The 24,227-nt window shown below is 49.6% G+C and overlaps 9 protein-coding genes across 9 annotated transcripts; 5 read left to right on the forward strand and 4 right to left on the reverse strand.

Annotated features, from left to right (window-relative positions):
• Positions 1-112: 112 nt before the first annotated feature.
• On the reverse strand, positions 113-1,743 carry BO87DRAFT_404641 (putative meiosis-specific topoisomerase Spo11; the record flags this gene model as incomplete). The annotated part of the gene is made up of 6 exons (XM_025625876.1): positions 1,316-1,743; positions 1,202-1,268; positions 1,029-1,137; positions 778-837; positions 629-700; positions 113-577 (listed from the first exon to the last, which is right to left on the reverse strand). Exons 1-6 carry the CDS (start codon positions 1,605-1,607, stop codon positions 113-115), a joined length of 1,065 nt encoding a protein of 354 aa, XP_025482413.1. The 5' UTR covers positions 1,608-1,743.
• A 428-nt stretch (positions 1,744-2,171) lies between these two features.
• BO87DRAFT_451579 (terpene synthase family protein) lies at positions 2,172-3,780 on the reverse strand (the record flags this gene model as incomplete). Its single annotated transcript, XM_025628470.1, has 9 exons — positions 3,534-3,780; positions 3,356-3,482; positions 3,288-3,306; positions 3,059-3,226; positions 2,789-2,954; positions 2,651-2,740; positions 2,573-2,606; positions 2,294-2,511; positions 2,172-2,247 (listed from the first exon to the last, which is right to left on the reverse strand). Exons 1-9 carry the CDS (start codon positions 3,662-3,664, stop codon positions 2,172-2,174), a joined length of 1,029 nt encoding a protein of 342 aa, XP_025482414.1. The 5' UTR covers positions 3,665-3,780.
• Positions 3,781-4,841: 1,061 nt separating this feature from the next.
• On the forward strand, positions 4,842-5,615 carry BO87DRAFT_302295 (SDR family NAD(P)-dependent oxidoreductase; the record flags this gene model as incomplete). The annotated part of the gene is given in 2 exon segments (XM_025619197.1): positions 4,842-4,990; positions 5,006-5,615. The coding sequence occupies 2 exon segments, from the start codon at positions 4,842-4,844 to the stop codon at positions 5,613-5,615; spliced, it is 759 nt and encodes a 252-aa protein (XP_025482415.1).
• Positions 5,616-6,427: 812 nt separating this feature from the next.
• BO87DRAFT_384087 (cytochrome P450) lies at positions 6,428-8,353 on the forward strand (the record flags this gene model as incomplete). The annotated part of the gene is made up of 7 exons (XM_025624679.1): positions 6,428-6,792; positions 6,839-7,100; positions 7,166-7,372; positions 7,442-7,765; positions 7,824-7,934; positions 7,998-8,158; positions 8,260-8,353. The coding sequence occupies 7 exons, from the start codon at positions 6,428-6,430 to the stop codon at positions 8,351-8,353; spliced, it is 1,524 nt and encodes a 507-aa protein (XP_025482416.1).
• A 449-nt stretch (positions 8,354-8,802) lies between these two features.
• Positions 8,803-10,739, forward strand: BO87DRAFT_404642 (TATA-binding protein-associated factor TAF6). Its single transcript, XM_025625877.1, has 3 exons — positions 8,803-9,395; positions 9,464-9,882; positions 9,939-10,739. Exons 1-3 carry the CDS (start codon positions 9,026-9,028, stop codon positions 10,491-10,493), a joined length of 1,344 nt encoding a protein of 447 aa, XP_025482417.1. The 5' UTR covers positions 8,803-9,025; the 3' UTR covers positions 10,494-10,739.
• A 1,414-nt stretch (positions 10,740-12,153) lies between these two features.
• Positions 12,154-13,705, forward strand: BO87DRAFT_302395 (adenosylmethionine decarboxylase SPE2; the record flags this gene model as incomplete). Its single annotated transcript, XM_025619202.1, has 2 exons — positions 12,154-12,274; positions 12,330-13,705. The coding sequence occupies 2 exons, from the start codon at positions 12,154-12,156 to the stop codon at positions 13,703-13,705; spliced, it is 1,497 nt and encodes a 498-aa protein (XP_025482418.1).
• Positions 13,706-14,122: 417 nt separating this feature from the next.
• BO87DRAFT_353104 (cytochrome P450 monooxygenase) lies at positions 14,123-17,963 on the forward strand. The gene is made up of 5 exons (XM_025621221.1): positions 14,123-14,835; positions 14,907-15,382; positions 16,188-16,207; positions 16,276-17,385; positions 17,461-17,963. Exons 1-5 carry the CDS (start codon positions 14,342-14,344, stop codon positions 17,803-17,805), a joined length of 2,445 nt encoding a protein of 814 aa, XP_025482419.1. The 5' UTR covers positions 14,123-14,341; the 3' UTR covers positions 17,806-17,963.
• Positions 17,964-21,177: 3,214 nt separating this feature from the next.
• Positions 21,178-22,969, reverse strand: BO87DRAFT_353106 (membrane insertase OXA1). Its single transcript, XM_025621222.1, has 3 exons — positions 22,842-22,969; positions 22,006-22,776; positions 21,178-21,951 (listed from the first exon to the last, which is right to left on the reverse strand). Exons 1-3 carry the CDS (start codon positions 22,929-22,931, stop codon positions 21,319-21,321), a joined length of 1,494 nt encoding a protein of 497 aa, XP_025482420.1. The 5' UTR covers positions 22,932-22,969; the 3' UTR covers positions 21,178-21,318.
• Positions 22,970-23,343: 374 nt separating this feature from the next.
• On the reverse strand, positions 23,344-24,037 carry BO87DRAFT_217297 (TOM13-domain-containing protein). The gene is made up of 3 exons (XM_025618663.1): positions 24,000-24,037; positions 23,594-23,946; positions 23,344-23,482 (listed from the first exon to the last, which is right to left on the reverse strand). The coding sequence occupies exons 2-3, from the start codon at positions 23,867-23,869 to the stop codon at positions 23,363-23,365; spliced, it is 396 nt and encodes a 131-aa protein (XP_025482421.1). The 5' UTR covers positions 23,870-23,946; positions 24,000-24,037; the 3' UTR covers positions 23,344-23,362.
• Positions 24,038-24,227: the final 190 nt, after the last annotated feature.

Genomic DNA, 24,227 nt, shown 5'->3' on the forward strand with positions numbered 1-24,227 from the left:
TTATATATCTTTCCTGGGGTAGATGCATGGTCGGGAATGCATAGATGCTTTGTTTAGTATATATTGTTATTACGTCGTTATACTGGCATAAGTCATGGATAGTATGATTTCCCTACCTACTACACAGCTTCCGATCCAACCATCGGGTCAACCCTCCCTCCATGTCATATAAAATCTCCGTCTCTGCCTTGACATTCAGCATGAGCATCTGCTGCAGCTCGACTCGCCATTCCGGCTCCGGGCCATTGGCCGCCCAGATAGGATTCCTGGACAGCATAGCGACGACCTTCTTCCTATCTCTCTTTGTGAGACGGATTAGCATATTATCGCCTAGCGGATCAGCTCCTGCAACCACATCCGTTACTCTCAGCCCCAGCCAGTGGAGACCTGGGACATTCAAGTTCCGGTTTTCGTGGGCAAAAGCCACAGAACCGTACTTGTATGTGGCCATGATGGCCATTCCGTCTGGGTCGCCGTCTACTAAGGCGTAGAACTGCGGTCGTTTGGTGAGTTGGCGGCTGTGGTCGAAGAGCTTTCGGACGAATGCCCGAGTGTTGAGGTCGGGATACCCTTTTCCCTATGATTGTTGGTATTTCTCTTGGAATGTGATGAGGGAACAAGGACGTACGGTGACGAGGATGCCCTTTCCTGCTGCAGATCTGATGTGGTAGTTGCTGCTTGCGAGTCGACGATATACGGCCTGAGGGTGTCAGTTCACTCCATTTTGACATAGAAGGGTTTGACGGCAGCAAGAACCTCCTTTTCTAAAACCAATACCCACGCAACATCTGCGAGATCGATTTTGTGGATGTCTTGCGTTCTAGGTACTAGAGTATCCTGGAAAAGGTCATCTCACGCTGTGTGCAGTAATGATGACTGCAACAGACCTGGTTTGATAATCGCACATCCACCACTGCGCCGCTTCTAGTAATTATCTGATAGTAGCCCACAACGAGTCCTTTTGCTGCTGCTTCCTGTGATTGGCATGCTTAGTATCCTAGAAGTGGGTACTGTTGAGTTTTACAAACCACATATAAAGCAGTACGATCCACCCCCATTGTGTGCGCCAAGTCATCAACGAGGGCATCGACGGTTCTCTGAGTACCAAAACAGGCCGGATCGCTGTAATATATGTCTCTATTCTAAGAGTTAGTACTAAATGAATTCGGGGTATAGTATACTGGTGATATGTGCTGTTTACCTCTTGGAAATAACCAACCCCTCCTGAACTGCCTCTGCAATGGCTGCGAGGACTCGTAAAGCCACGGCTATGTCTTCATTAGAGGGGGCTATGAACGGTGACCATAGATCGTACTGAATCTCCAGGCTTCGTTCCCATCTCTGCCGGGCCATCTGTAGGTGGTGTATGTCTGCATCTCCGAGGTCTCCAGGGCCTGTGTTTGTGGGTTGATGAATAATGAGGCGAACTTTTTCCCTCTCTGTTTGAGGGTAATGGAAGGTTGGCCCTCAGGGGAGGACATTTCATCCAGAATTGCTGCTAGCGTCTCCTGAATGTAGCTCTGAACTGGTGTTTGAGGAATTGTAGTGATGTTTGTTGGTAGTTCGAACACCTCTGCTTCCATGTCATCCAAATGTGACTCCGTCATTGTTTCGAGGATCCAGATGGGCTAGGAGAGGATGACCTGTAAGAGTAGGAAGGGGATGATCCGGATAAGAGGGAAGAAAATAGTCTAGATGGGTCACGAGCGTGAGAGTAACTGATTTGACATAGAATGTGCCTCATCGTCCTACAACAAGTAAACTGAGTTCTTTCTGTAATACATGAAATTTCAAGAGATTGGCAGGAAGTATCCAAATTACATAGTGATGTTGACTGGCCACGGGCCGGTGGCCTGTGATTTCAGGCACAGAGATAGCTAGATTTCTTCTGGGATAATCTCCCATGTTTTCACACACTTTCAAAACCTATCGCATCTAGACAAACAGGCAAAATGGCTAGTCTGTGACAAGAGTCATTCTTGATAATTTTATAAAATCACAAGGCTCCAGGGTAAATTTAGGCAAGCATCAGCAATGCGAATACTGATAGAGAGCACTGCATGGCAGTCTGGCAGCCTGCCAGCCTGCCTATTGCCATGGGAAGTAAGTCAAGCAATCTAAATCCTGAATCAAACACAATCTAAGTCATTTTCACCACAGCCAAGACATCCTCATGTCAGTCGCACTTCAATCGTCCTATCCTTCTGTATCTCCGCATTCGATTTCCAATACCGTTCAGCTCGGAAACTACACCACCATTAGATAATATAGCGAAGTTGAGAGAAGATCTTACCTCCAGTGAATATTAGCCAGAACAACATTTTGGAGCCCCTCAATATACGTCTGAACCTGGGCGTCGACATCTTCGCCCCAACTGGGTAAGTCGGCCAGTGTTAAATACCAGTCACGGTAGCAGGTAGCCAGTAACTTTCCAGCTTCGTCAAAAGCCGCCTGAACTGAGAAGCCGTCCCGGAGATATATCTTGATCAAATTGCTATTCTCATCGAGGAGCTGGTGACGGAGGGTTAGGAACTCTGCGCCTTCCGCTGCAGGGCCATACATATGCACATACCTGCTCCTTCCGATAGGAAACGATGTCATTTTGGCTGTCGAGTTAGTAACTGGTTTCTACAACGGACAAGGTTCTTACATGACCGTCACTTCAGTGCTAACTCTCTCCAGCTCTTTGATTGATGAACACTCGAAGACTTCATCTGGTATGTTCAACCCATAGGCGTATCTTGATAGTTAGCACGCTTGATCCTAACTAAGTAGGAAAGCAACCTACTCAAACAGCGCAAATAGGGGCGTTGTTGCAATACTCCCACGTCTCATTGCAATAAACTCGTCGACTGACAGTGTTTCGCTGCCCTGGAAATTAGACTGCATAATAACTTGCTGAATACATGCTTCAGAGTAGTCTTGCATTGATCTAGCAAACCGTCGAAGGGTTCCTGGCATCATACTAATGATCAGTTATGCATCTAGATCAACCATAGGTTGACGATGTGATTACCGGCAGAACAGTTCGACTGGATTATTAGCGAGGATTACATACTCATGGAAGAGGCACTCACTTCAGATAGTCTGTCCCAGATGGACTTAAAAGCAACAACAAGGGGGTCCGCTGGTCTAAAGGTTGTCTCGTTTTTCATGACAGTCAAAAGCTCATCCATCATCCTTCGCACGCCGTCCAGATCCACTTTCAACTCTCCATTATCGAAAGCTTTCATATCGATATGTGAGCACGACTAAACGCAAGTGCCGTAAAGTCAGGGTAACACTACCATCATCAAAAGGAAAGACCTTGAGCAAATTCAGCATGAACAATTGGTAGAAAGCAAGGTATACGCACCCAGTTCCCCCAGTCGGACATTGTTCGCAACTCATCCTCCTCTGCATCAGGAGCCACGATAGCCACGAAATATCCAAAGTCGGTTTTGTGAACGAAACTTGCCATATTCGTATCAAACTTGCAGGTCCTTGAAAGTTTTAGCTAATGATGCTAGAATGAGAACAATGGACAACTATACTTGATGAGCCACTGCTCTGACTCTTCTCTCACGGCTTGGTAATGTTGGTTTATTGGAGCCTTTCGCGCAGCGAAGTTGACAAATAGTGGAGGTAATTTCACCTCGACAACATTGCCAGCGTCCCATCCCATCTTCACGGCTTTGATGAGTGAGTTTCAGGGATAGAAAATGATAGGTCAAGGTGGACAAGCAGGATTTGGCCTAATACTCTTAGGGTGGGCTTTTTTAATATCCAAGTCTGTCGTGGCCCCTATGTGAAACAGATACTAAATGTGGATGGATGCCTGTCAAATAGCTACCATAACGCCTCCTCAGCATTATCCCAAAGGGTGTGGCGTCACCGTTAAATCATTTGACCCCTCTCTCTCCCTCACTACTGGGTAGTACATTTGATAACTGCCTTTCAAATGCTGTGATTATCAGCAGGGGATCAAAGTTAGTCGAAGTTTGCTTGTGATTCTTTGCAAGGATCTACAGGGTATTGGCGCATTTACTGATATCAAACAGGAATGTTGTATACCTGCCCTGCTGCCATGGAGCTAGTGACACACATCCTACAAGACCGGCAGTGCTACTTCCCAATGGCAATTGAGTTAAAATGGGAAGCTTTACCAATCAACGGACTGGGACAGGTGCAACCGCGTCGCACTTTGTTCCATAGGTGCAAACCTACATCCCGTTGAATATGTACGAGTCTTATTCGAGTAGCAAGGACTGCAGTCTCGAAAACTTGGATGGTATCATACCCCTTTCAATATAATGTGGGGACTCGATAGAGGTCTCGGAAGCCAGTTACATCACAGTCTGGTGGAGGGCTCTTTGAATTTTCATTCAAGGGCTATGAATTCCAGTCAGTCTCACTGCAAACCCCAGCCAAGCTAATTCGTCTACTACTAGCACTGCGCAGACTTTACGCCGTGGCTATCTTACAGTACCTTTGCTGCTGCGATTTCCAAGAATGGGGCTATACACTCATCTTCCCATAATACGCTGAGTGAAATCAGGACTAGGTAGGTCACCAGCCCGCTTCGTCATTTTGAGTTAATGCAGCAATACGGATCAGGCTTCTGCATTCTCGCTGTTCCCAAGAAGAATGGACGCGTGATAATGCATGCATTTCATGCACCGAGCTGCATTGAGAGAAATTTATACAAATGACCCAATGACTCTTTGCTGGCTTTAAGAAGGCATCAGATTGACATAAATGTTATCTTCGACAAGAAGACTCTTTTCTAGCATCTCTGAATTCGTCCTACCACAAAAGCCCACTTCGTAACCCATAGCAATTGGCTATTGATTGACCCGACAATGGCTATCCACCCTGATCTACATGGAAAAACTGCCATGGTGACAGGAGGTGGGAGGGGAATCGGCAAAGCCATTTCATCTGCACTCGCTAGAGCCGGCGTGAAAGTCGCTATTGCCGAAATTGACGAGGCCATTGGTAGGCAAGTTGAGTAGGAACTTGTTAGCCAAGGTTATGAAGCACGCTTCATCGAGATAGATGTCACCAGCTCCAGCAGCATCAGAAAGGCAGTTGAGGAAACAATCACAATATTCGGCAACCTTGACATTGCAGTGAATAACGCAGGGGTGAACGGTAATTCCATGTCCATTTCAGAGCTGGATGAGGCCGAATGGGGTAGAGTAATCGATACCAACCTCTCCAGCGTCGCCTACTGCCTGAAGTGGGAACTGCAAGAGATGATCACACAAGGTCGCGGCGGCTCCATTATCAACATCTCCTCCAGTGGTGCTCTGAAGACGAGGCCTACTATGCCTGCATACTGTGCTTCCAAGCACGGTGTGGCCGCTTTGACCACCACTGCAGCGAAAGAAAACGGCCACAACCAGATTAGGGTGAATGCGGTCGCCCCCGGCATGACCAAAACTGAAATGCGTACCGACGCCCTGACGAAGATTGGGGCCAGTGAGGACGTACTTGCAAAGCAAAGCTCCCTATTGGGACGCTGTGCACGGCCGGAAGAGGTTGCGGAAAGTGTAATGTGGCTCGCATCCGATAGTTCTTCATATGTCACGGGTGTCATTATTCCTGTTGATGCAGGGTACTCCTTGATGTGAGCCTAATTCATACGAGGGGATGTAAAGAATGTCTGATGCTACCGAATATGGACTGTTTTGCTCTTTGCCTGCACTAGGGTTTGTCTCTTTGGTTCCAAAGCCTAGAAACTTGCAGATAGTATCTGCAGGTTGACGGTGAAGATTACCCAGCCTAAGTTAGCCCTTACATCTGTGGCCCTGTCGCCCGCGTTTCCCATGCCCCTAGATAGTAGGCCGGATGTTGAAATTTCAATTCCTGGAAGCCATTACAGTATTATCACTAGTATTATCACTCCAAATAGTCGTTACAATTTCAAAACATCACGAGTGGATATCAGTAGTAAGCTCTAATTGATTGAAATCCATTAGAGATATCTACTGAAGCTTGATGGATTAGTATTTCCATAAAGAAACTAGCGTATTTAATGGCTTACAAACGCCAAAACCCGGTACATGAAATTACTAATTACACTCTGCAACCCTACAGGGTAGTTCTTACAAACCGATGAGCACTGTTGTACAAACCCAACTGTTATGCAGGACGCTCAAGCTACTCATATTTGAAGGCATGCATTGGAATGTAGGGGCAATGCGCTCTTCAGGGGCCATCTAGAAGGGTGCTCGTGCATGATGACTGTAGTACACAACGGTGTGAGTATCCCTAAAGGGAGAATGATAGACAATGGAAAACGTTTGGGTTTATATCCCGTGCGACTGCGGAGATACTCCTAAGAGAGGAACCTTTCCGAGGGTAACTTAAGACTGCTCTTTCAGATTCTCAAAATCTATGATTCAAGTAATACACTGCTTTATACTCGCATGCGCATTCAGTCATGGCTGCTTTGAATCTGCTAGTTGAACAAGTCCTGCCCGCTAATATCAGCTTGATACTACTCATTGGTGTCTCTATCTATGCTTGTAGCGTTTTTACTATTCGCCTTTACTTCCATCCCCTCAGCAAATTCCCCGGACCACGGATTGCTGCTGCGACCAGTTGGTACGAATTTTATAAAGATGTCATCCTGAGTGGACAGTACTCCAAATCATTTCCATCGCTACATGCAAAATATGGTCTGACACTGCTGAAGAAAATGACCATCATACTCTATCTTACTCTTTATGCTCACTACTACACAGGCTCTGTCGTCCGTATTCATCCCAATGAACTTCACATCAACGACAGGGACTTTTTCAATAGGTAGACAAGCAAATCAATTAGGTGAAACTGTGCTAACCAAGCCAAGGGTATTCAAAAATGGAACGGACTTTTACAAGGATCCCACCTTCTTTGGCAGTATTGGTTTCAATGACTCCATTGCCTTTCTCACCGATCCTCACGAATACAAGCTCCGTTATGATATTGTGAAAGCCCCCTTTGCAAAAAGACATGTCGATCTTCTGGCCCCCGAGCTTGAAATGATCGTGACCAAAGCTATCAATCAAGCAAAGATCGCAGCGGAGACGCAGTGCCCGCTAAACATTCAACAGCTCTACCGTTGTGTCACGGTTAGTTCTTCATACTCCATGACCTGCTGAAGAATGTGAAGGTCAGGTAATAGTATCCTCCGTAGGCCGATTCCATAATGGTATTGCTGTATGGAAGATCTTTGAACCTGGTGATGTCGGGAACAGCCTGCCCGCCGTTCCTTTCCAGCATAGATATGTTTGCGGATCGATTCCATCTGTTCAGAAGCTTTCCTATCCTTGCCCGGATTGCCCTTAACCTCCCTCCCAGACTGACGGACATAGTCGCGCCGGGCTACATGGACTTCAGACAGGTGAGTAAGCTCCAATCAATGTCATTGTTAAGAGAAGCTTAGCTCCACTAATAACTCGTAATCTAACAGCGGTGTTTGGAGTGGATGAGAGATATTTCTACAAATCTTGCCACAAGTGAACAAAAAGAAGGTAATACCCGAATGACGGTTTTCAGTTCGCTTCTTCAAGCCGAAAAAGACTCTCCATCACGGTCTATGGATGGGCTTGTCAATGAAGCATATTTCTTTTGCTTTGCTGGGACCGATTCTACAAGTTACGCGCTATCCTGCGCAACTTATTACCTGCTAACGCACCCAAATTCTGCAAAGAAGTTGAGAGAAGAGCTCGAGAGCCAGCCTGTGAACGCAGATGGGATTATCGAATACCAATATCTACGCAACCTACCGTATCTGGTAAATAATAGCGTTACCTGTTTATAACCTGGGTCATTCGCTAATGATTTATGGATAGACCGCCGTGATCAAGGAGTCACTTAGGCTGTCCTCTCCAGCTCCTTCCAGACTTCCGCGCATTGTTCCCAAAGGTGGAATTGAAGTTGATAGCCAGTTAATACCACCAGGAGTAAGCCAAAGCATTACACTATAAGCCAAAACCGATCAAGCTGATATCCCCACTTGTATCCAGACAGCAGTCTCAATGTCGACAAGGATGATCCACTTTGATCCAGACATCTTCCCCAAGCCCGACGAATTTAATCCTGAGAGATGGATTGGCGAAAGCGGAAAAATACTGGATAAATGGAATGTTGCATTTTCCAAGGGAACACGCTCATGCATTGGCATCAAGTAAGTTATAACACCAGCCATGGAATATAGTAACTGACCGCCGTATGTTAAGCCTGGCTTACCTTGAGTTGTATATTTGCCTTGCAAATATTTTCAACAAGACTCAGGTTGAATTATACCAGACAGACAAAGAAACTATGGAGTGGAGTGACCACGGAGTGGCAAGAAATGCGAAAGATGTCCACGTATCGGTGAAGGGGGTCAAAGACTAGACAGTCGAGCAAATACCGGTCATCAAATTGTCACCATTCGCGTACTTCGTTCTCAATACTGGAAGTAAAAGTACTGCTCAAGACGTTGAAAGGCATCAAGAATTGAAAGACTAGGTCCATTTCGTGACTTTACATTGCGTCCTCCTGTGGTAGGATAGGGCACTGTATACCTGACCTAGCAAAGTAGTAGTATAAACGGTTCAGGTTCACTTTCCATTTCGTCACGCTTATGGTTGACTCAATGTATAAAATTGTAATATCGTATTCTATAACAGGGTTGCTTTCACGCAAGATGAAGTTGATATGTTTGTACACATGATAGTGTTGTTTTCCATTTGCAAGTGTCCGACACGGACATAGTTGAAGACGCACGTGTGGATGCCCAGCGGCAGGTTTTCTCCGCCTTCTGCCTCCGAAGCTCTCTCCGTTCCCGCGTCGCATTTATTTGCTGCCATTCATTTCAACATTGTTGCTCTGGGCCTTCCAGAATGATTTTGGCTCTTCCCGGATAATTATTTTGATGATCACCTACTCACCTCACATTGCACGAAATAACCGGACCCTTCGTTGACGAGCCGACGACGTTACACCCTCCTAACCACCCTTTAACCTCCAGCCTCCGTTCTTCCACCTTCACTTCAACACCGCACCCACCATGTCCGTTTGGAACCCCGATAATATTCGCGATGTCGCCGAGTCGGTCGGTGTCGTGAACCTCAGTAATGATGTCACCGAGAACCTTGCCCGCGACGTCGAGTACCGCATCGCGCAGGTCCTCGAAGAAGCCCTCAAATTCATGCGCCACAGTCGACGCACGCTACTCACAACACAAGATGTCGCGCAGGCCCTGCGCGTACTGGACGTGGAGCCACTTTACGGATACGAGTCCACAAGGCCCTTGCGGTTTGGAGAAGCATCACTGGGGCCTGGTCAACCGCTGTTCTACGTGGAGGACGAGGAAGTGGACTTTGAGAAGTTGATAAATGCGCCGTTGCCTAGGGTTCCTCGGGAGGTCTCTTTCACAGGTATTCTTGCCCCCTGCTGCGATGTGAAAATATCTACAATGACATGTTGGCATGCTGACTCCATTAAGCCCATTGGTTGGCGGTTGAAGGTGTACAGCCGTCCATCCCCCAGAATCCTACGGCGGCCGACTCGAGAAATATGGAACTGATGTCCAAGGGACCCAACGCAAGCTCTACATTGGCGGCCATGAGTGGGGGAGGGAATGTCTCCGTCAAGCCCTTGGTGAAGCATGTGCTTTCCAAGGAGCTGCAGCTATACTTCGAGAAGGTCTGCAACGCCTTCCTGGACGAGTCCAGTGAGGAATACAGGACGTCGGGTTATGCTAGTCTTAGAGAAGACCCTGGATTACACCAGCTGGTGCCATATTTCGTGCAGTTCATTTCGGAGAAGGTGACACATGGGCTGAAGGATGTCTTCGTCCTGACGCAGGTGATGCACATGGCCGAGGCTCTGGTACAGAACAAGTCTCTCTACGTGGACCCTTATGTGAGTCATGATTGTCACATGAACAACACCGATTACATTTTACTGACTCCTGATAGATCGCCTCACTTGTTCCACCGATTCTGACCTGCCTGATCGGCCGACAACTCGGTGGTAGTGCTGAATTGACGGAACAATTTGCCCTGCGCGACCTTGCGGCATCGCTTCTGGGCCTTATCGCCAAGAAATATTCCAATTCGTCGCATACACTGAAGCCACGCTTGGCCCGGTCGTGCCTGAAGACGTTCCTGGACCCGTCCAAGCCGTTTGGGGCGCACTATGGCGCGGTGATCGGACTACATGCGGTTGGCGGTGCGGAGGCGGTGCGGGTGCTGATCATGCCTAATCTGCCGACGTACGGCAACCTGCTCAAGGATGGGATGGCGGAGGAGAGTCCACGCCGGCCGGAAGCAGAGCGGGTGCTTAGCGTGCTGCTGGGGGTGCTGAACACGCTACGGGAGGGCCGGATGGCACTGGCCAACGGTCATGGCGCGATGGTGACGGATGGCCTTCGAGATCGGCTGAGTCAGAAAGTGGGCGAGTTCCTGGCCGCAAAGATTAGTGACGCGGGGGAAGTTGACCTCGCTCATGCCATTGTGGAGTCCTCATCCTGATTCTCCATGTCTCTCTCACTACAGCAAGTAGCATCATATCATTTGTATCTACTTTGGATGTACATCTTAGGGGGTGGGTGAAGAGGCATGCGTGAATCTTTTCTACATTCTTGTTAGTTAATTCTTTGTTGCTGGGCATGGACAGAATCGGCGTTTTGGGAAAAGGGTGTTTAGAAGGAGGGAATCGGGGCTATTCTTGAATGCTAGCTAGCGAATTGTACCTCTGCATGATATACTTACTGATTGCAATAAAGTATACTAGTATATTCATAGTGTAGGGAATGTCTATAAGAGAAGGAGAAAGTTGTGTTACCGGTTTCCTTGTAAGGGAGGGGAGACACGACGTCACCCTCTTTCTTCATGTTGGTGACCCTTGTACCACCGCCTGCCTGGTTGGGCATGAAATGTCGGGTTTTTTCCGTATTATTTCGTCTAGATCTGGTATGGCTGGGAAAATGCGACCGGCTCATTCTTTATTCCTGGCCTTCTTCTCTCATCATCTACTTACTACTATTCATCCATCGCGCCCTCCTGCCTCTCCAGGGATCGTGTGTGGTTGGACTAAATTTTATAATTGCCCAGGTGAGTTATATGTTCCTGCATCTTCCCCTCATCCTATTGATTGGAGGTTTCCCGAATCTGAACCGTTTTTCCCGCCATTCTCTCAGATTCTGCGCTTGATTCCCAGCTGGCGCCCAACCCAGATTGGCCTCTTGTCTTTTTTTTGCCCGCCCCACGAACTTTTTCCGGGCCCACACAGATCACGGACAGCAATAATAATCGCTCAACCATCGCCCGTCAATAACTACTTCTTTCTTTTCCCTCCCCCCCACGTCCGCGTGCCCTTTTCCCAAATCTTATTTAATTTCCTCCTTCTCTCACTTGTCTGGTGAAGAGGTTTAATTGCTTTGGTTGTCTTTGACTCATTGAGTGATCAAAGAGCCAAATCGCTTTGCTGCTTCTCTCTGCACACTTGCCCTACCCGTTATCGTTGCCGTCGGAAGTCGCCTCGCAGATGTTCAGTGCTGTGGCTTTTCGCGACATCGTGCTGTTTTAAGCTCGTCTTCTGTCCTGCCTTCCATGAACCCGAAGGATCTACTACGGTACCTGTCTAAGCCTGCCAAGTAGGTTGTCTCCGTCTTCTGAATCTCTTCCATCCACTTGGTCTCTGGTGGGTCAAAAGTTTCTGTCATGGCTAACAGATCGCGAGTAGGCCCCGATAACACGCCTGAACCCCACCTTTTTTCTCCAGTCGCGCAAACCTCACTTTTTCCTCTCCCACATTCAAAAAAGCAGATACTCTCGTCTGCTAGACCCGATACTTTCGCCGGTATCGGTATCTTCCAGCACGAGGGTTACGACGATATAGTCACCATTCCCTTTTCCAGAGGCTTTTTCCTCCTTTCCCTCTCGTTCCGCCCTCCCTAGCAGCCCTTCAGGCTTCTACCGAATCTACCCCTCTTTGGCTGAGTGCCAATTACCTAAAAAAAGATTAAGGGCCTACTCTCTCAGACGGACATAGCCCCCCTGTTCGTCTGGGCAGCAGATAGTGCTTCCTAGGCTCTTTGTCTACGGTCCACAAATCCAGTCGCGCGCACCTGCTATATCGCTGCTCCATCCGCTCTACCGATCAATTTCACCACATTTTCAATCGGTCAAGATGGTCTACATTGGAATTCCCCAGCACTACACGGCGTCGCCGTCCTCGTTCATGGCCACCCCGTCCTTGACGATCAACCATGAGGCGACCCAGGATCTCGATTCTACCAACGCCTTCGAAGGTATGTCACTCTTATAGTAGAAGCGCATGCTGGCATTATACTGACGTGAGCGAAGGCCCCGAGAAGCTTCTGGAGGTTTGGTTTGCCCCGTCCGCTCAGGAACTGGGTTCCGCCGGTCCTACCGGCCTGAAGGCTGTGCCCGAAGAGATCTGGAAGGACATGCTTGATCTCGTCAACTGCCAAGTGCTCTCAATTGTCTCGTCTGAGGATGTGGACGCCTATCTCCTGTCCGAGTCCAGCATGTTCGTCTGGCCCCACAAGCTGATCCTCAAGACCTGTGGTACGACGACCCTGCTGTCGGGACTTCCGCGCATCCTCGAGATTGCCGCTCTGTTCGGTGGCTTCCCTCGCGCCACGGCGCCTTCCCGCGGCATCGCCGTCGCTGCGGCCCCGTACCGCGTGTTCTATAGCCGCAAGAACTTCCTCTTCCCTGACCGTCAGCGCGGTCCCCACCGCAGCTGGAGAGACGAGGTTCGCACCATGGACAAGCTTTTCCTCAACGGCAGCGCCTACATGATTGGCAAGATGAACGGCGAGCACTGGTACCTCTACCTGACTGAGCCGAACACCTTGCTCACTCCCCCGACCAGCCCTCGGGTCGAGTCGGAGGATCCGGTGACCGAGACCAAGATGCTTCAAGTGCCCGCAGCTGGAGCGTACCAGACTCGCGAAGATCAGGATGAGACCTTGGAGGTGTTGATGACCGACCTGGATGAAGAGAACGCCAAGCAATTCTACCTCGACCACGCTACTGCGGTTGCCGAGAAGCGTTACTGCAACTTCGAGGCCGACAATGACGACCACGTTGATGTCTTTAGCAACAACTCCGATATGGATGACGTGTCGTCCAACGGCAGCCGCGTCTTGCCTCCTGAGCTGACTACCGAGGGTCATGCTCTGGGAACGGTCGTGTCGGAGTCTTGTGGTCTTTCGGACGTCTATCCTAAGTCCAAGTTCCCCGAGTCTCGGATCGACGCCTACCTGTTCACCCCATGCGGATTCTCCGCCAACGGCGTCATCCCCACCCCGGACCAGAACACCGGAACGCACTACTTCACGGTGCATGTAACCCCGGAGCCTCACTGCTCCTATGCGTCGTTCGAGACCAACGTGCCGCACTCGCAGAACGGCCAGACTACGCAGGAGATCATCCAGCAGGTGGTGAACATCTTCAAGCCCGGACGCTTCACGGTGACCTTGTTCGAGGCTAAGCCTGAGACTACCACGGCCGACGGCGAGTTGGACCACATCAAGGAGGTCAAGTACATTGAGCGGCAAGCAGCTCGTCGCACCAAGATGGAAAATGTGGCAGGATATCGTCGGGTGGATCGGATCGTGCATGACTTGGACGGATATGACCTCGTGTTCCGCTACTACGAACGTCTTGACTGGAAAGGGGGGGCCCCTCGGCTCGGAGAAGAGCGCGTTTGAGAGCGAACACAGTGTCTATCCATGCATGAGAGATGAGATGGAAGTGGGAGAATGATATCGTTTACTTGACTGTTTCCAATTTCGGGTTTTGTCAGCTGTTTCTTTTCTGTCATCGAGCGATTGAGCTTTGTTCCTTTTGAGCAATGTTAGTATCCACCTTCGCTTACGCCTTGTGGCATTGTGGTATTTTGAATAAATATTATCCGTCTTACGGACTGATCAGGCGCATTGATCGTAGAACTGTAGAACTTCCGAGTAGTTGAGTGATGAACGAGTGAAGTAGAAATAAGCAGCGGGCGGGCGCAGGAGCGCGCCGGCGGAAAGTCGACCACTCGGCAGACTTGCCGGATGGGGGGGGCCGTAACACCGATAAGCCGCCTTTCGTTCTTTCATTCGCGCTTCATCGCATCATCTTCCCCAAGCTGTCTCCATATCCAGTCCACCACCTTTACCCTTTCTATTCTGAATGACTTAACAACCTAATCCTGAATCGCGTCTTACCGAGGTACCCAAACAGATCGAGATACAAGTTTTCATCCGCGCAGCGAGCAAGCCTTGTCGGCTCTCGACAAAGCAACACCAACACCACCCATCACTCCATTCCTCCAACACAAACACATACACACAACCACCACGATGTCTTCACCACCTCCTCCATCCTCCAACCCTCTCAAGCGCCCTTCCATCTCCTCCGCCTCCTCCCAACCCCTCGGCAGCCATCCCAAACGACCGCGCATGCACCCCCTCCGCCAGACCTCCTTCCCCAACACCATCGACGCAGACACGCGCACCTACAGCGACGCTGGCAGCGTGACGGGCAGTTTCACAGGCAGTTTAGGCGGGACCAGCGCCGATGGTGTGTTTTTAACGAAGGGAAAGAAGCGCGGCCGCAAGAGTAAAGCGGAGAAGGAGCGCGAGAGGGAAGAAGGGAGTCTGCGGGCAGGGATGGATCGACTGGGATCGGTGGATGCGGATGGCGCGTCGGTGAGGGGCGGTGCTGGTGGCGGAGGTGCTGGAGGAGGAGGAGGGGGAGAAGATGCCGATGAGGATGAGGATTTTGATGATGAGGGGGAGTTGCTGGGAAGGGAGGAGGGGACGACGGATACGGAGGCGGAGAAGAAGAATATGGCGTATGCGTCCCTCTGCTTCTAAGGTGTTTATCTGGCTTTGTGGGAGAAGTTGCTGACTTGTTTTTCTCTAGGTTGCTGGTGGATGCATTCAATCCCATCCAGTCAGAACGATACGATTTGTTCAAACGAGCCAAGTTACGAAAAGAAACGCTACGACGTATTGTCAATCATGCTCTGTCGCAGTCTGTGCCGGCTAGTGTGGTTACCACGATAAATGGCTTTACGAAGGTCTTTGCCGGTGAGATTATCGAGAAGGCTCGTACCGTGCAGGCTGAGTGGGCTCTTGCTCATGATCAGGCGGCTTTGGCTGCCATTGAAGCTGAACAGGCGGCGACGGCTGCGACGACAACAGCAGCAACGCCTGGGGGTATTAAGCAGGAGCCCGTGGAGAGGGGGCCTATGTCTACGCCTGCTGGGAAGAAGGATGTTAAGTTGCCTCCGAATCCCCATCGGGGCCAGTTGCTGCCTTCGCATCTGAGGGAAGCGCTGCGGCGGTATAAGCGGGATGGAGAGGGTGGTGGCGTAGGGTTCTCCGGACTGAGTATGGGTAATTTGGGGGTAAGAGGGTCGGTCACTTGGTCTGCTGGGAGTGTTGGGGGTCGACGTATCTTCCGGTAATTATTGATAATGGGAGCCAGCCATGGGAGCAGAGTTGAGTGTGGATAGCAAAACGGTGGCTGATAAGGACCACGGCTGTGATGATATTGTTTAATACATGACGGTAGACAGATTGTCTATATTTACTGAACATTGAATACTCAGTTTAATCTCTAGCATGCAATGCATACTCATCACCTTATAGCAGTGATGAATTTAGTCTGCCGTGATAATACATGCAACGCGCATATGGTTCCCATAAATATTCCTTCTACTCTCATCAAGGCTTTCTATTCATCCGTTAGGGTACTCATCGCACCATCTATCTCTCGAGGTTCCTACGCCCCACCCCCATCCTTTGCATCCTTTCACCACCTCCCCCCGACTCAATATAGAAACATCGATACTATCCAACATATCTCTTCCGAAGATAGCAGTGCGCCCATTGACTTGTTGGTCTCGATTAAAAGGTCTAATAAATGGAATTCCACCAAATTAATACGGGGAGGGAGCGGCAAAGAAGAGATAAGCAGTGTGGAAAGAGAAAACCGAGGGGTCATACAGGGATCTCCTTTCTGTTGATTGGGAAATTAGGGGCCACGATGTGATAGGCTGTACTGCATGCATTAGTCCAGGTAAGCCGATATCTCTTTGTCTTCCAAACCTTAACAACCCTATTTAGTGTGCTTCCCTAACTCCTACATTTCCTCTCCTACCACCAACCATCAACATGGCTGTTAACGCTTTGAGTATAGGTATTTCCCTGCTCGTGATTGTAGGCATCTCTTTCCTCACCAGACTACTTTACTTTTAATCCGAATAATTACTGATCTCTTTGCTCAGTACCCCATAAGCCGCATCATCTACAATATATTTTTCAGTCCATTGAGCCACTTACCCGGGCCAATTAGTTGGTCAGCCACCCGTTTTCCGTTCATTAGGGCACTACTTCGGGGCACAATTGTCCATGACTTCGAAAGATTACATCGCAAGTATGGGCCTGTTGTGCGTACCGCCCCCGACGAGGTCAGCTTTGCCAGCGGGGACGCATGGACAGACATCTATGCGAATCGGCCTGACGATCGCCAATTTCTCAAGGATCCCCTCTGGTGGCGAAGGCAGCCTGGCCAGCCAGATACTCTTTTGAGTGCGATTCACCCGGCCAAACATTCTCATATGCGTAGATTGCTCGCTCTGGCCTTCACTCCGCGCGCTTTGAGGGCGCAGGAGGCTGTGCTGCAGAGATATGCCTCACTTCTCGTCGACCGGATCAGAGACCAAGTATCAGCCGCTGGCACACACGGAGCAGTGATTGACATGGGCCCCTGGTTCAATTTCACCACTTTCGACATTTTCGGCGACCTCGGCTTTGGCGAGTCCTTTGATTGTCTGCAGCACTCACGGTATCACCCCTGGATTGCGCTGCTATTCGGTAGTGTTAAGGCGGCCTCATTCATTGCCGCAGCGCGGTATTACCCCCCGTTAGAAGCGCTACTGATCAAATGCATCCCCCACTCGCTGCATGAAAAGAGTCAGCGCCATTACCGGCAGATTGTGGACAAGATCGACCGCCGGCTTAGCTGGGAACTTCAGCGGCCGGATATCATGTCTCACCTAATCGATGAGAATGGCCAAGTGGCATTACCACGGGGGGAACTTAACTCGACCTTTATGATCTTGACTACAACGGGCAGTGAAACAACTGCCACGGTGCTGACGGGTATATTGGCCTATCTAGTGAATGAACCACCGATTCAGGAGCGCCTCATCCAGCAGATCCGCGAAAAATTCGAATCTAGTCAAGATATCAGCCTGTCAGCAGCGGCGGATCTGTCGTACCTCACTGCAGTGATTCAGGAGGGTCTCCGACTGTGTCCACCCGTGCCGTGGATGCTTCCCCGCCAGGTGCCACCGGGAGGAAGTACTGTGTGTGGGACTTGGTTACCAGGCGGAGTAAGTAAAACAAACAAACCGCTGGAGATATGACCGACGCAAGCTCTGGCTACTGACAACGACATCACGGCCTAGACCTCAGTTTCTCTACAGGCTTACACCCTCAATCGCGACCCCTCTCGCTTCCATGCAGCCTCCTTCCTTCCAGAGCGATGGCTTCCGGATGCGTTGAACAACCCTAACTCGCCCTTTTACCACGATGACCGTCAGGCGGTGCAGCCGTTCAGCATGGGCCCACGGTCTTGCCTAGGTCAGCACCTGGCATGGGCGGAGATGAGGTTGATCCTCACCAAATTACTGGTCAACTTTGTTTTCGAGGCGGTAGAGGGGAAACGCCTGCAATGGGAAGAATTGCGGACTTTCTTGTTGGTGGAGAAGCGACCCTTGGAGGTGCGAGTGCGGCTGGCCCCGTCTTGGTAGGGCTGATTTTCTGGGGTTTGGTCCAGCTTGTTTCTACGCGGTTGCTTATGAAGACAGATGATTGTTACATTTTTTTTAGGACATTATCAGGACTAGTAGAAGCAGTGGAGAGTTAGTTCCTGTTATTTAGTGGTACCACTATTGGAGTTCTATAACCCCATTATGACTGATTATTCCAGGTAACCTTAGTTTCAAGCCAGCAAGTATATCCTAACATAGATCAAGTGATAAATAAGCATTTTCTACTACATGAAGCTTAATACAGGAACAGCTAAGATAGTAAACCATGTCTAGTCGGATCCTGGATAGCCCGCAGGCTTGCATACTAAGACCTATTTTTAGAATAACTATAGCTATCCTCAGCATAGCACGCACATTCTGCCGTATCCCGCTCCTTTTTGTCCAATCAACCCTTGACACTGCCATTTCATTGGTGTGGTAAGTAACTGTCTACCAAAGGCACATAGATTGTACCAGTGCGGTTCTTGATCGTCAACAAGCCAATTCAACCGTCCAACATGGCTCTATGCTCCATCTGGTTCAACACGTTCAGTGGTCATATCCGAGCGATCTGACTTTTGTAGGGCAATCACCATCGCTATCGCGGATGTGGAGTAGGATCTGAGGTTGGTTGTATTGAGCATTCCTTCACGTATGTTGGCTGAGATAGCTAGATCGTGCCTGCTTGGTAGTTCTCGTAGGATGTTGCATCTAAGCAGGACCTTTAGACTGTGGGTTTATTGTAGTATAGGAGGACAAGATAATGGTACATGTTCATGGGCCATGTCTAGATGAAAATAGTAAGATGCCGCGCTTTTCTTTTTCTAATATGGCCAATGCCGGACGATTGGGCGTGCTACTCGCCCTGAGATCACGGACCTCCCTCATCGTGCCGACCTGTGCAAACGTGCATTTGAACATCGGTTTATTGTGGCTATGGTCTGTCCTCTCGAGATGTTGAACTTATAGCCGATATTCCAGAGCTGGCACTTGATATATACACACAGATTTGAGCGCACATCGGGCAAGACCCTTTAGAAAAAGGTCCCTGGGTCTGACTATGATTTTTTTGCATTGGGAGTGGTTAGATCCAGATACTTCTAGGGTATCTTATCAACACTTGTTCAGTATTGAAATAGCTGTTTTAGAGAGAGGACAACTGGCTCTGACCAGATTATTATCGATAGCCATCATTTTCTGAACACATGTTAATGTTGGACTGTGGCTGATATCGCCACCAGTGTGGAGGGAATGTAGACAAGAAGTGCAAGTACTAGCTCCATCTTGTCCCAGTCGTATATGTAGAACCAGTTCCGTCTCGCTGTTTAATGGACAGCAGAAGCCTATCAGGTGACTAAGATATCTGTGAGAATGGTGCCAATGACATCTCATATCTGGGCCCTCTGGAGCGCTAAACGATGAACCAGTATGATTTGATGCTGATGAGTAGTTTCCGAAGCCTTAAAGATAGAGATAGAACCGGGGGCCATATGGCGTTCTGCTCTGGATATGCCTTACTACCTCGGCCTTTCATAGGCCCTTATAAGTTTGCCTTGGGTCGATGACACAGTTCTTGAGGTCTTCCAAGTCAGAAACCTGTATGGAAGGTGGCTTTGATGCTTCTGCGAGTGAGGTACGGATCAGACTAGGTCAAATCCCGCTCCTGACACTGGAGTGTGTACAATGGTACGTCGAGTGAAGAATATATAACCCATAGACGCAGCCAATCCTCGCTTGAAGCTTTACTATCTGGGGTGATCCCCTCGAGTAGCCCAGGTTGGAACTTAGCTGCTGATTAGAATGCATCAAGGCTGCAGCTTAGGACAAGCCTGCTGGTCAGGGGCGGGCAGTGATTGAGAGCCTATATTCCGAGTCCCACAACCCCAACTGTACAGTAAAGCCGCGGAGATCGCTATTAATGCGGTGCTAGAACAAAAGGAGCTGTATCATCATGTTGTGCTCGCAGTATTGTTGCGCAAAGTCTGACTGCCCTATCAGCTATTTCCTACTCTTTAGCCATCGAGTGAGACAGTTATGGCATTGCTGCATCAGATACCCATTCTGAGAATCCTTCAGAGAACTCTGAAATTAGTCAACGGCCCAGCTTTATGTAGATGTTGCGCAGGCACTTTCGGTTAACGACAAGCCGTAAGAAGCGTATATGTAGACCACGGTTTTGAGAACGTTGTAATGCACTGGACGTCACTTGTGGCGTTGCAAAGTTTATTGCCCCTAGGCTTTCTTCTTGATGCTTAAGCATTTTGCGAGTAGGTTTGAAATTGTGTCTTTGTCGCCGCTGTTCTAGAGTATCCGCAATTGCTTTTGCTACCCTGGTACACGTGGTCACCCAAGTTGCAAACTGCATGAGACTAGGTCATTCTTCATCAGCCCAGAGATGTCTAGTGCTCTAAAAGCACTTATAAAGTGTCGGCAGACCATGGTGAACCCCAAAAGAATCTGTTTTATTGATTGGTGTGTCCTAGAACCACCGATCGATTTATTATGCTTTGTGCTCGGACAGGATACAATCAAAGTCTCTTATCGTAGAGCGAACTGTTTCATTCACGAGAAAGTCGTCTCTGTATTCGTATTCGACATATTGTCTAGGTCTTCGACCGGGTTCAAGGATGTTCGCGGCCCAACACTGGACAGTGTTTCCGGTCGCACTGATGGGGGCATAGTTGTTGAATCTATTGCCCTAAGTGCTGTACCATATTTGGTTTTGGTAGGTGATCAGGATACGGATTTTCCCGCATAGAACTTGACTGTGGATAGTCTTCGAGACGTCAAGCTAGCTTAAAGGGATACTCTCAAGCGGTGCTAGTCTTATAGTTCGGAAGGTTCGTTTTGAGTTTGATTTGGGAAGCTGGCCAACAAGCAAAGTATCATCGGCGACCTGATTCTTCACGCCTCAGGATACTCAGCCCTTATATTTTGACGATGCACACTGGGGATTTTTGACATGCCCCTTTCCGGTCGCCAGATAGATGCTTGTTGGTAGACATGGCAAGTATGCAGTCTGCCATATGTAGCTTAGATCTTTGCATCTGGAGATGGATGTGATCAATCAGGCTAGTCAAGATTTCTCCTGCCGTAGCTTAGATGTGTTCGTATGTAATGAGTGATGATAGAGAGAATATAGCAATTCACACAAAGTATTTTGGAGAGTGAGAAACGTGTTATGTTTTGTGGAGAGAGGATGAAGGAAGAGGAAGGAGAAGCCCACGCTGGCGCCGGGGCGATGGCTTTTATAGGCAAACCTGAGCAGGGCCAGTGAAGCTATTCGCCGACTAAGCAAGAGTGATAGACTCAGGATGGTTAGTGAACGGGACGACAAGATATTGTGAATATCTTCACATTTGGTAAATATGCATCGATAATCCATGGTTAACAGACCTAGTCTATTCCTATAAAACAACCGAGGTGAATGAGAATGAGATAGCATCAATATAATACAGATAATTACAAAAAACATCACGCTGGAGCCCGTCACGCCTGGTCATATCAATGCACTTATTGCCGGCTCGCCTGCGCAGCCTTCTGGCGCTGCAGCTCCATGGCCCTCAGATGAGCCTCGCGACGGGCATGGTTCCGCTCCTCGCGCTTCCACACCTCCTCCTCAGCACGCCGTCTCTCGTAGTCCTCCGCCAGCTTGCGGTCCTTCTCGCTGAGTCGGGGGCCCGCGGAAACAGTTCCATCCGCGTTCTTGGTGGGACCACTGCCCCGGTACTCCTCAACCTTCTTCTGCATCTCATCCTTGAGCTTCGACCCAGTCTCCTTGACTTGTCCGATGGTACGGTCAATGAGACTCAACCTCTCGCGTTCGGCCTCCTCAGCAGCCTTCTGGGCGGCCTCCTTGTCAGGTACTTCGTTGATCAAGCGGAGGCCATGGTTATCGTTTTTTTGCTGTTCGTCGGGCTTTGGGACGTTGGGATCCACTATGGTGATACCAGCCATCCTCCGGAAAGTGGACGAGCTAAGCAAGTACGTTTGCCCCAGAGCAAACACACTGGTGGTCATGAAGTAGAGCTGAAGGGCACCAGGGAAATTGGCCATGAACAGGAACGAAATCGTGGGCATGCCGTAGAGGAAAAGGTTCTTGAAAGCGGAGTCTTTCATTTGGTTCATACCGGTCTCTCCTCCTTTCTACAAGCAACTGCATTAGCTAGACGTTTGAAAAGAAAAGGCAAATTTCCGCACCTTGAGAGTCTGATGTAGGATAACTGATCCAATCAAAGGAAGAATGTAGTAGGGATCGGAAACAGTAAGGTCCTGAAGCCAGCCAACGTGTTCCGTGGTCAGTCCGGGCACCGGCAGACTGCACATGTTGTTGACGACACGGTAACAACCAAAACCGAAGGGAATATGAATCATCGGGATCATTGCTTTCCAGGGCTTGATACCGTGATCCTTGTGCAGCTGGCTCAACTCCGCCCTCTTCCGTGTCGCCTCCATCAGGTCATTCTTATAGTTGGCCTGAACCATCTCCGTCCGAAGCGGCGTGGTGAGGTGCTTGATGTTGTTGAGCTTAGTACTGGTGTCCGCGGCCATAAGTGTAGGGTACAGAAGACCCAGACGAATGAAGAGACCGGTTGCGACAATCGCACCCCACCAGGGGAGACCACCCATGATGTGGAAGTGCTCAACGCTCCATTCGATCATGGACGAAAAACCCCAACCGAAATCCAAGCCCAATTGCTTCAAGTATCCAATCTGCTCCGGAATCGCATTGATATCAGCCGCGGTCAGATCATTGAGGTTGACTTCTCCTTGGGGTGCGAGAGAGACTTCACTGGCCGCCGGGACCGAGGGAGTAGTCGATGAAGGAGCCGAAGAGGTGGAATTGAAGCGAGCGGCGGCCACTCCGGTGATCGCAGTGGCAGGCCGCCAGGAGCGCGTTCCAAGCAGTGTCGGCTTGGATTGGCCATATGGGACGGCGGTTCTCAGGGTCTGCGGACGGAATGAGGACATCTGTAGGGCAAAGTCAACAATCTCGTACTCGAGCCGACAAGAGATGACTGCGGCGGAGGACAAACCGATCGGCTGGAACGTGAGAAGGCATACAACCGTTGCCGGGCCACGGCGGGCAAAACGCCGCGTCCACTGAGACCAGTCCCTCCCAACATGGCGAGAATTGGTATGAAGGTGGATGAGATGAATTGGGAAATCGAATCGGAGTTTGGGGAAAATCGCGGAGGCTTTTCGGGACGCTTTTTCGGTGCCAAGCCTGCCTTTTCTGCCGGGCGGAACTCCTCAATTCATTCCTACGGAGTCTCGAGCGGTCTAGTCTTCGCTATGGAATTAGGCCGATTTAACATCCATGTGGCTATTCTCAAGAAACCCAAATCTCGTCAATGTGTGAGAGGTTAAATTCGAGGTGGTTCGCCAGACGCCGTCCAGTCAGACCGATTACTGATGCTTGCTCTATGTACACTGCATTCATGCCACCCTGCAAGCGACAAGAAATGAACTGTTTTGATGCCACTTTACCCGTACATGCCAATATCAATCGGGCGTGATGAGATATCTATATGGTCCGCTAGTACTCCATCCGGGTCTACTCTAGAGACGTAGCATCCTTCAGTCCGGCCGCCCTAGTCCCCCTCCGTTGCGACGGGATGTCTCGCACCTCGATTCCGGGCCCGACAGGTCTCGAACGCCGATGCATAGGGAAGACCTAATATGAACATTTGGTTAGTGTTATTGAACCATAACGAAAGCCGGCTTTGAACGAAGGACCGGGGCGAGTCCTGCGCCCCTGTCTATCAAACAGAGATTGTAATCGTACCTTTGTCCCGGACCAGCCGAGTCGATAGGCGGCTTCATGTGCAAACAACTCGCCAAATCCCAGCATCAACCCATTCACGAATGGGAGAACGAGGTTAATGGCAGCTCCCCGCAGGATACTCCAGATGGTTGGGGGCTTGTAGAGGATCAAGGGGGAGCTCGAGGAGGATGACTGAGAGCCGGAGATGTCATGATTGGCCGAATAATTCTCAGAATCTGAGTGGACAGTCAGTCCAGATTCATACAGCTCCCTCGAGCTGGAGAGGTCGGCGGCCATGATGCGGGGAGAAGGCGATCAACAGGGAAAGGAAACTGTCAAGGACGGGGCTGGAAATTAGAAAAGCCCGTCTGTGACTGCGAAAAACAATCAGCAAGTTGATAGACGCGGGGATACGAAGGGCACCAACTGAATGGAGGGGAATTCGGCGCTGGATGAGGTCGGTCCCTTGGGGTTGGCTGGATTGACGATCTACACCTGACCTGCAGAAGCCGTTATGTAAGCAGCCTGCCCTCGCGTTCGCTATAGCAACAACTAGAAGAGACAGCCTGCAGGGTCGTGTGATGGAATCGAGTAAGGTCAGACGAGCAGTCAAGTATGAGAAGCAAGTGAGAGTGCAGCCAAGGAATGAAAGGAG

The sequence above is a fragment of the Aspergillus neoniger genome (genome assembly GCF_003184625.1).
Source record: "Aspergillus neoniger CBS 115656 unplaced genomic scaffold BO87scaffold_7, whole genome shotgun sequence".
Classification (NCBI taxonomy): Eukaryota; Fungi; Ascomycota; class Eurotiomycetes; order Eurotiales; family Aspergillaceae; genus Aspergillus; species Aspergillus neoniger.